At 43.4% G+C, this 9,813-nt stretch overlaps 1 protein-coding gene across 1 annotated transcript; it reads left to right on the top strand.

Moving 5' to 3' along the window:
• Window positions 1–7,965: 7,965 nt before the first annotated feature.
• Window positions 7,966–9,566, top strand: PURA (purine rich element binding protein A). Its single transcript, XM_053465397.1, has one exon. The coding sequence runs from the start codon at window positions 8,005–8,007 to the stop codon at window positions 8,863–8,865; it is 861 nt and encodes a 286-aa protein (XP_053321372.1). The 5' UTR covers window positions 7,966–8,004; the 3' UTR covers window positions 8,866–9,566.
• The last annotated feature ends 247 nt before the right edge of the window (window positions 9,567–9,813 follow it).

Below are 9,813 nucleotides of genomic sequence, written 5' to 3' on the forward strand. Positions count from 1 at the left end.
TTTACCTTTCTGTTTTGTGAAGTCAATGAAGAAGGACTGTATAGAATGCAGTAAAGAGGGAGGGGGAGGGATAGGGACGGTTCATAGGATATACAGGAGTTTGGGTAGGGCAGTCATTTTCAGTGCATTAGTGCGCCCCAGCCAGGACAGTTCAAAGCCCCTCCAATGCGAAATCTCCAGTTTGACTTGTCGCCACATAGAAATTAAGTTGTAAGTATTGAGGGATCGTATGTGTTTAGTTAGATGAATGCCTAAATAGGTTAAGGAGGATTCCCTCCAATCAAAAGAATAAAGAGTAGAGAGGGATCGGGATTGAGAAGTATCTATGTTGAGGCAAAGGGCTTGTGTTTTTGAGATGTTTAGTTTGTGATATGAGACTGACGCATATTTTTCAAATTGTAGCAGCAGGGCAGGTAGAGAGGTTGAGGGTGAGGTAATAGACGCTAAGACGTCGTCAGCAAAGAGGCCCAGGGTACATGGGGAGTCGGGAGTCATTGGGAAGCCTGAGATGAGAGGTTCCTGTCGAATGCTTTCTGCTAGTGGTTCAAGTGCGAGGGCATGTAGGAGAGGGGATAAGGGGCAGCCCTGCCTGGTGCCATTAGTGATGGGGAAAGGGTGGGAAAGAAAACCCAGCATGGATATGCAAGCTGAAGGAGAGGAGTAGAGAGCTAATATGGCTTGAGTAAATAGGGGGGGCAAATTTAATGAGAGTTGCTTTGAGGAATTGCCAATGGAGCCTATCGAAGGCTTTTTCTGCGTCGAATGATATCAGGAGAGTGAGAATGTTGCGGAGATTAGCAGCCCAGATCACGTTAATGAATTTACGTGTGTTGTCAGAGGATTGTCTTCTGACAAAGCCCACCTGGTCGGCATGTAATAGGGATGGGAGAAGAGGGGCTAGTCTGTTGGCGAGGATCTTGGCATATATTTTAATATCATTATTAAGAAGAGATATAGGTCTGTAGTTAGAGCAGCTATCAGTGGGTTTACCTGGCTTGGGTATAGCAATGACGTGAGCGCGAAGGTTTTCTGAGGGAATCAGTCCTGAGGTCATGTAAGAGCGGAAGAGGGTTAGCATGAAGGGGCCCAAGGTAGAAAGGTAGGTGCAATAATAAAGGCGAGTGTAGAAGTCCGCAAAGATGTTTACCATTTGAGATGGGTTGGAGATTTTATGTCCCAAAGGGTCACATATGTGGGACGGTCTGGATAATGCTAAGACGTGACGTAATTTGCGGGCTAAAAGGGTGTCAGCCTTGTTACCTTTGGCATAAAATTTTTGCTTTATTTTCATAAGCATATAAGAGGTGCGTTGGGCGTTAAGGTCGGCCAGTTGGAGACGAAGTCGCTTGATCTTAGAAAGGAGAGAGTCTGTAGGACATAGTTTGTTAACAGTATCTAGCTCGTAGAGCTTAAAAAGAAGAGTTTCATAGGTAAGAGCGGATTTTCTCTTGACATGTGAAGCTAAGCTTATTAACCTACCCTGGATAACCGCTTTGTGAGCGTTCCAGAGTGTGGATATGGGGACTTCTGGAGACTGATTGTCAGAGTGCAAGAGTGTGTCGTTGAGTCTCTAAGTGCCCTTACCCGCTATGGGGTGGTCTAATTTTATGGTGAGCACTACTGGGGCGTGATCGGACCAAGAGATAGTGCCTATACGGCAGGGCAATGTGTGTTGTAGGGAAAGCTTATCTGTAAAAAATAATCCAGCCTGGAGTATGAATTATGCAGGGTAGAGAAAGGTGTAGCCCCTATATAGGGGGTGCAGAACTCGCCATGAATCAAATAGGCTGTGTGAGTGAATCAATGCTGGCAGGTCATGTCCCATGCGTAATGTTTGGAGTGAATGGGGAGAGTTACGGGGTTTGAGATTGTCGAGGGGAGGGTGTAGGGTGGCGTTGAGATCGCCACATAGAAGGAGTTGGCCTTGTCTATGGCGATCAAGCTTTTATAAGAAGGAGCGAAAGAAAGTAAATTGACTCGAGTTAGGGGCATAGAACGTAGCAATCGTGGGGAAAAATTTTGAATAAAGAAAGGGGTGAGCTGATTTTTTCAAATGAGTTTCTTGCACGCCGATCATGTCTGCTTTGGATGATTTTGCTTCCTCCCATAAAAGGCGTCGCTTGTGAGGAGAATTGAGGCCTTTGGCATTCAGGGACAAAATATTAAGGGAGGCTATAGGCAGGGGCGGGCTGGGCCGGGGGGCAATTGTCCCCCAGGCCGCCCTGAATTCGGGCCGGCGGGCTGGCCGGGCGGCCAGCAGATGAACATTCATGGCAGCCGCAAAGTTAAAAACGAAGGGGCTGCCACCGGGACTGGCCGCCGTGCCTCCAAAAACGATGCGTGCGGCAACTGTGGCTGTGCGTCGGGACTTGATGTCAAATCCTGGCGCACAACACTGAAGCCACGCCCACCGTCTTCCGCGCACTGGAAGGACAGGACACAGAAGAGGAAGAAGAAGAATGAAGAGGAGGAGGAAAAGTGACAGTGCCAGAGGAAAGGTAGGAAAATATTAGTAAGTGTGTGAGAGTGATGGGTGTTATGCTGTAGTTTATGATGAATGTTTGTGAATGAGGGTTTCAGATTGCATGGAAGTGTGGGGCAATAGCATGGCATAGGGAGGCTGTCTAGGCATTATAGGAGTGTGATTGCTGTTATCAATTTTTTATTTTTTTCGGCCAATAATTCAATAACAGTATTAATAGATATATATGGTTGCAAACAGCAATCACACACCTATCATGCTAAGTCAGCCAGTACATGCTAGAACCTGGGCATGATAGGATTGTGATTGCTGTTAATTATATGTATATATATATTAATATTGTTGATTTTTTTTGTCTAATTTTTTTTGTTACTTTTAATAAAGTATTTTAAACTTTTTTTTTTCTTCAGATTTGGCCAAATGAATGCTGAATTTTCAGTTTCGGTCAAGAATTTTCATTTCGGTGCATCCCTACTATATACTAAGCCAGTCACTGAAGTGTTAGGCTTACACCACATCAATGTTTGGCTTAGTATATAGTGATAGGGGTTGTACTGCAGTATTGTCAGTGTCTGGCTCAAAGTATAGGCACACATTGACGGTGGTACAGCGTAATCCCTATGTATATAATGATAACAGTTATGCTGTACCCCTGTCAATGTTTGCCTAACCATAGAAACTATGCAGTTTTAAAGTATGTGTGTGTGGGGGGGGGCCACATACAGGATTTGACACAGGTGCCAAATACTCTAGGTACGCCCCTGCACCAATGGCCATTCCTCAGCTCTTCGTCCCACGTCTTAAAAGGGGTGGGATAAAGAGCTGAGGCACGGCTATTGGGCGGCGCGGAGCGTGCACGCCGGCCACTTTAATTTCATTAGGCGCCAGTGGGGTGACTGCTATCAATGTCGCTCGCAGCCACTTTGGTGGCGCAATGGGCCACTTGACTAGACTTGCCCCCCAGGCCTTAGGCTGCCAGCCCTCCCCTGGCCATATGGGTAATAAGTGAAATGTGGTTGAAGCCGAGTTAAGGAGGACCCCTGTAGGACTCACGGGAGAGAAACAAAAGAAAACAAAATATAATGTACGTGGTAATGAAGGTAGCCGCGCCTGACCAATATGTAGTATGTGCCCGGTATATGTGTCATAAAAATAAAAAAAAATAAAAAAGAACAGTGTGTGTAACAACATAACTCAAAAAACAAACATGTACACAAGGTTGTGTAAGTGCCAGCATAATAGGTAGCACTGAAGGGTGGGGTGGAGAGCTTTTGGTGGGCCCGAGAACTGAGGAGGGCAGTCCAAGATAAATCAAGGTGTATGGTGTAGAGCAGTGCATATCAAACAATATAGGTGGAAAATGTAGGCGAAGATTATATAGGACAATCAAGGCACTTAGCCGGATAGCGAGTCAATGAAGTCCATGTTGCGGTCTTGAGGATGCGAGTGGAGAGAGAGGACTGTAGTGGAGGGGAGTGCGGTGTGCAGAGGTCCCGGAGAGTGGTGGAAGGCCTGCCGTATCTGTAAGTGGGCACCGTCTATCGATGAGGTTGAGTAGGGCTGGCAGGTAGAAAGAATCTTGGGAGATGCTTAGCGGGACAGTCCAATGTGTGAAGAGTGGAGCGTTGCTTGAAGGTCAGCGCCGGAGAAGGAGAAGGTCTGAAGGAGAGGCAGTATGAGGTTGATCCAAGTGAAGGCCCCAAGAGGACCGTCTTCGGGTGAAGTGATGGTGGAAGTGGAACCATATTTTTGTATGAAAAGGCGAACTGGGTAGCCCCAACGATATGGGATGTGATGAGACCGTAGTAGAGACGTGACGGGGGCAAAAAGACGTCTCCGCTGAAGCGTGAGTTGCGAAAGGTCCGTCAGAAGTAATACATCTCGAAACGGTTCAGGTAAATCGGGTTTTCGGCGTGCTGCCTGCATAATTTTATCCTTGATGTCAAAATAATGGATCCGAGTCAGAACATCTCTGGGTAGATTGGACTTGATCGATTTGGGTCTAGCAACCCTGTGGAGATGATCTAGCCGGATTGGTGAAGCAGAGCCATCAGCCAGGAGAGTTTGTAAGAAGGTCTGAACATATTGAGGTAAGTTTGCCGGAGAGACTTCTTCAGCAATGCCTCGTAGTCTGAAGTTGTTGCGTCGGGATCGGTCTTCAAGGTCCATGACCTTAGTGCGAAGAGCCTCCAGCTCTGTATGTAGAGAAGTGTTTGAGTCTAGGAGAGTGTTATGGGCTTCTGTGAAGTTGTCCATTTTTCTCTCCAGTTGATCAGTGCGTTCACCTATGTCGTCAATGTCTCGGCGAAGAGAGGATGAAATTTCTTTTACATCTCCCCTGAGCTGTTCCCGCATGTCACGGAGCAGGGATTTCAGAACTTGAGAGGTAAGCTGTTGGTCTTCTTGATCCTCCGGACGAGGTTGTGTGTAGTGAGAAGAAGGTGAGGGTGGCTCGGATCGAGGCGGTGAGTGTGGGCCCATAGAGGCCTCCGAGTCTTCAACTGCACGTGGTAGGCCGCATTCCCGGGAGGAGTGTTTCTTCCGAGTTTTGGAATAACGGAGGATTTGAGTGACCGGGAGTTCGCCATGTGCTAGGGAGCACTTTGTGATAAATTGTAGTCAGAAAATAATGCGGATGGCCTGCGATTTAGCTCTCGGGCTGCGGAGCTCTCTCTAAACACGTCTGCTCAGGATGCCATCCAAGCCACTCCCCCGTGAATGGATGTTTCTCAGCCTGTACGCAGGTATTACGTGGAGAGCCTCAAGGGTCTGTCCTCGGTCTCCTTCTTTTTAATTTGTTTATAAATGATCTCCCAAGCTGCATTGAGAGTCATGTCACAGTTTTTGCCGGAAAATTCAGACTAATCTTGACATTTCTTCTTTGCAGGAAGATTTAGACAGAGTTGGGGACTGGGCGTGCAAGTGGCAGATGAGGTTCAATATAGAGAAATGCAAAGTTATGCATTATGGTAAAAATAATAAAAATGCAATCTATTCTTTAAATGGAATATCCTTGGGGTAAACTACCAATGAGAAGGACTTAGGAGTAATGGTTGACAACAGTACGCAATGCCAGCAAGTAGCTGCGAGGGCCAATAAGGTTTTGGCATGCATAAAAAGAGGTATTGATTCAAGGGAGGAGGAGGATATTATCTTGCCTCTTTACAGGTAAATGGTAAGACCTCACCTTGAATATGCGGTACAGTTCTGGGCACCGGCCCTTAAATAGGTCATTATGGAACTAGAAAAGGTGCAAAGGAGGGCTACAAAACTAATAAGGGGATTGGGAGATAATAGTTATGAAAAGAGACTAAAAAAGTTAAAATTATATACGCTAGGAAAACAGCATCTCGGAGGGGATATGATAACATTATATAAATGTATGCAGGGCCAATATAAAGAGCTCTTCAGTGACCTGTTCATTAACAGAAATGTACAAAGAACAAGAGGTCAGCCTCTGAGACTGGAAGAGCGGAGATTTCATAGACGACAAAAGAAGGGATTCTTTACAGTGAGGACAATAAAGGTATGGAATTCACTGCCTAGGGAGGTGGTGTTATCAAATACATTAGATGCCTTCAAAAGGGGTCTGGATATTTTTTTTAGAAAGGCATGACATCCAGGGCTATAAATAGAATAGATTCTTTTGGATCAAGAATAGGAAGCTTAGGTATAAGGGTTGAACTTGATGGTCTTAGGTCTTTTTTCAACCTTATGAACTATGTAACTATGTAATAAATAATCATGTGTTTAACGCCATATAAATTTAGCTTCTTGCTCTTTCATATTTCGGTGTGTAGTATTAATTATTTGCATGCAGGAGTGTAAAAAAGTATGGAAACAAAGTTTATTTCTAAGAAGGGAAAATGTTAATGTTAGAGGGCCAGATGTTTAGATGTAAGGTAAGGTCATTTTACTTTCTTGAGAGGTTGGTAGACAATTGAAACAGCCTCCCTGGAGAAATGGTAGAAGATAATACTGTGACGGAATTTAAACATCTATGGCATGGGCATAAGGCTATCTTGAATTTAGGACGAGACTAAGGACTAATAGGGATGGCACCTTCTGGCCAGGGGTTGCAGGTAAATCCAAGTGGCACCATCAGCCACTTACCCCTTATTGGTAACTAACATGCACTCTGGCACACATACTACACTCTTACACTAACATAACATACATACTCATGCCACACACACTTACATTTCCACACACACTACAATATGTATACACATACACACTCTCACCCTCTGAATCTATTACTCTCTTTTGTCTGATCTTCACGTCTTTTCTTACCAGGGAGTCATGTGACATCATGTTACGGGACACTTGCCACGAACCCTGCTCTGCACGTGTGCGGGTCAAACTTTTTAAAGAATTTAGACTTTAAAACCTGAACACCTTTGGTATGAACTGGAACAGCAATTGCGAACCAAGCATTCTTATCCTTGTCATTGTCTGACCTATTTTGACCGAATGGCCACAAGTTCCCACAGACACACTTCAAAGTATTGTGGAAAGCCTTCCCAAATGAGCGGATGGCTGTTTACAGCTTCAAGGCAGGGCGAACGCCATATTGATGACCGACTTTTTTTAATGGATGCCTATGAACTTGCGCCTTAACACTCTTTGTCCTGTATTCCTTTAGCTCCCCTTTGCTAATCCCTTTTCTGTAATACTTATATTAGTGTGGCTGGTCCATCCCTAACAAGAGCACGTTTAACTCATGTATAATACACCCTAACTCCCTCTAGATTGTAAGCTCACTTGAGCAGGGTCCTCCCCACCTGTTGTTTCTGTATTCCATCTTATGTTATTAACGAATTGTTATGTCCTGCCTACACTTTGAACAGCACTGCGTAATGCTTCTATATAAAACAATAAATAATAATGTACATGGTTTTAGAATGGAATATCCAACAAGATCATTTAGGTGTGATGGTCCGGTGTCTACATACTTTTGGTCATATGGTGTAGCTAGGGTGGAGGGCAGACAGCAAAATGCAAAATGAGGATTGTCATGAATAACTAAGCTTTTGAAAGAAAAACACAACAAAAAAAAACCCATTAAGGGTGACTGTGTTCATATCCATTTAAAGTGCATAGGATGGCAATGGTGTTTCTTTAAACCAACTTACTTTGCAGAGGTATTGTGTCACCAGCAATGTCCTCTAAGACATATGTGAAATTATATTAACATGTGAATATACTCTGAAAAAAAACAGTGTAATGAACTTTACTGGCTATTACAGTAAACCTCTGAAGACCTAGCTGTTCACAATCATTACCGTAATACTAGCGCAAATCTATTGAAATCCTATGTTACTTCACTTCCATCTGAATTCACTAAGATTAATCTAGTTACTGACCAATGTGGGTAACTTTCAGTACGGCTGTTTGGTTACTTTTTGAGAAGTTACTAGCTTTTCTCCCTTTGCCAGACATCTTCGTCTACCGCTTGATCTCGCGAGAAGAAAGCTATCTACCAGTCTGTGGGAGTTGCTGCGAAAAGGGTAGGCAGCATCATGGCGGACAGAGATAGTGGAAGTGAGCAAGGAGGAGCAGCTATGTGTTCTGCTGGTAGCTCCTTACACCCGGCAACGGGAATAGGGAGTGGAGGATCAGTTTTGCAACACGAGACACAAGAGCTAGCCTCTAAACGAGTGGACATCCAAAACAAGCGTTTCTATCTGGACGTAAAGCAAAATGCAAAAGGCCGCTTCCTTAAGATAGCGGAGGTAGGGGCCGGGGGCAACAAGAGCCGACTGACTCTCTCAATGTCAGTCGCCGTGGAATTCCGTGATTATCTGGGAGATTTCATTGAGCATTATGCCCAGTTGGGACCCAGCAACCCGGACATAGCTCAGGATGAGCCAAGACGAGCATTGAAGAGCGAATTTTTAGTGCGGGAAAATCGGAAATATTACATGGATTTAAAGGAGAATCAAAGAGGCCGATTCTTGAGGATTCGCCAAACAGTAAATCGAGGTCCCGGTTTAGGATCAACACAGGGGCAAACAATTGCACTTCCAGCGCAAGGACTGATTGAGTTCCGTGATGCTTTGGCCAAGCTTATCGATGATTATGGGGTGGAGGAGGAGCCCGCTGAATTACCAGAGGGCACCTCCTTGACTGTTGACAACAAACGTTTTTTCTTTGATGTTGGCTCAAATAAGTATGGGGTATTTATGCGGGTGAGCGAAGTGAAACCCACTTACCGTAACTCCATTACTGTCCCATACAAAGTGTGGGCCAAATTTGGTCATACTTTCTGCAAGTACGCCGAGGAGATGAAGAAAATCCAAGAGAAGCAAAGAGAAAAACGGGCTTCTGAACATCAACAGCAACAAGAAGAGGCCCATGGAGACGATGGGGATGATGATTGATAACTAGAATAATCTGAACCGTAAAGAAAAAATATAAACTGTTAACTCCAAGGGAGCACCGCCCACAAACCACAAACTGACAGATCTGACTTGTTACACCCATCGCTGGATGTTGTCCACTTACCCACCGTATAAACAGTAAGCAGCTGCTAAAACAAAGTAATAACATTATATATGAACTGTTTCCTACTTGATAAAATTATAAAGAATTGAGTGTTTATTTCCCTAAATAACCAAGAACTTTTGTACACCTGCTATTATTATTATTATTATTATTATTAAAGTGTTTGCAATTGTCGGATTATAAAATTGCTGAATTATATTAAGAAGGTCCTTTACATGTGAGCTAACATTGACTTTAGCACAGAGATATTTTAGAACACATAAATATTTTTAGTTTTCTCGTTTTTGTTACCAATTTGCAAACCTTACATGGAGGTTATTAGTATGTTTGACACCCTATTACACCTGTGATTAGAGATGTGTATATAATATGAGGGCTAGGCATGCTGTTTGTCTAAGCTTTGTCTAAATGTGTTTTGCAGAGGTTTGTAGAGTTTAAAGGTACATAGGTTAACTCATGCAAGGCAAATAAAGTCCTCTCTTTTTATAATCCTCATTGCATCTGGACCTAGAACATACATGGTCAGTGGAATTTATGTGAACATGAAGCAAATTATTAAAAATACTTTTAAATTAAATTTGTAAATTTGTGATTTTTACATTAACAATTTCTTTATCTCCAGTAAATCTGTTAGCGACTATAATTTTAGTTCTGTTTTTCACCATTGTGCATTTGACAATCGGTACAATTTATTCTGAAGGTATTTCTGTTATTAAAATAATTTAAAATTGGTAATTCTTTTTTTATACATTTTGATGTATTTTTTTCTGGATGTGGTTTACAAACTTTGTGACATTGTTCTTGGTGATTGTGGCAAAGCACAA

Source organism: Spea bombifrons, chromosome 4, assembly GCF_027358695.1.
Source record: "Spea bombifrons isolate aSpeBom1 chromosome 4, aSpeBom1.2.pri, whole genome shotgun sequence".
Classification (NCBI taxonomy): domain Eukaryota; kingdom Metazoa; phylum Chordata; class Amphibia; order Anura; family Pelobatidae; genus Spea; species Spea bombifrons.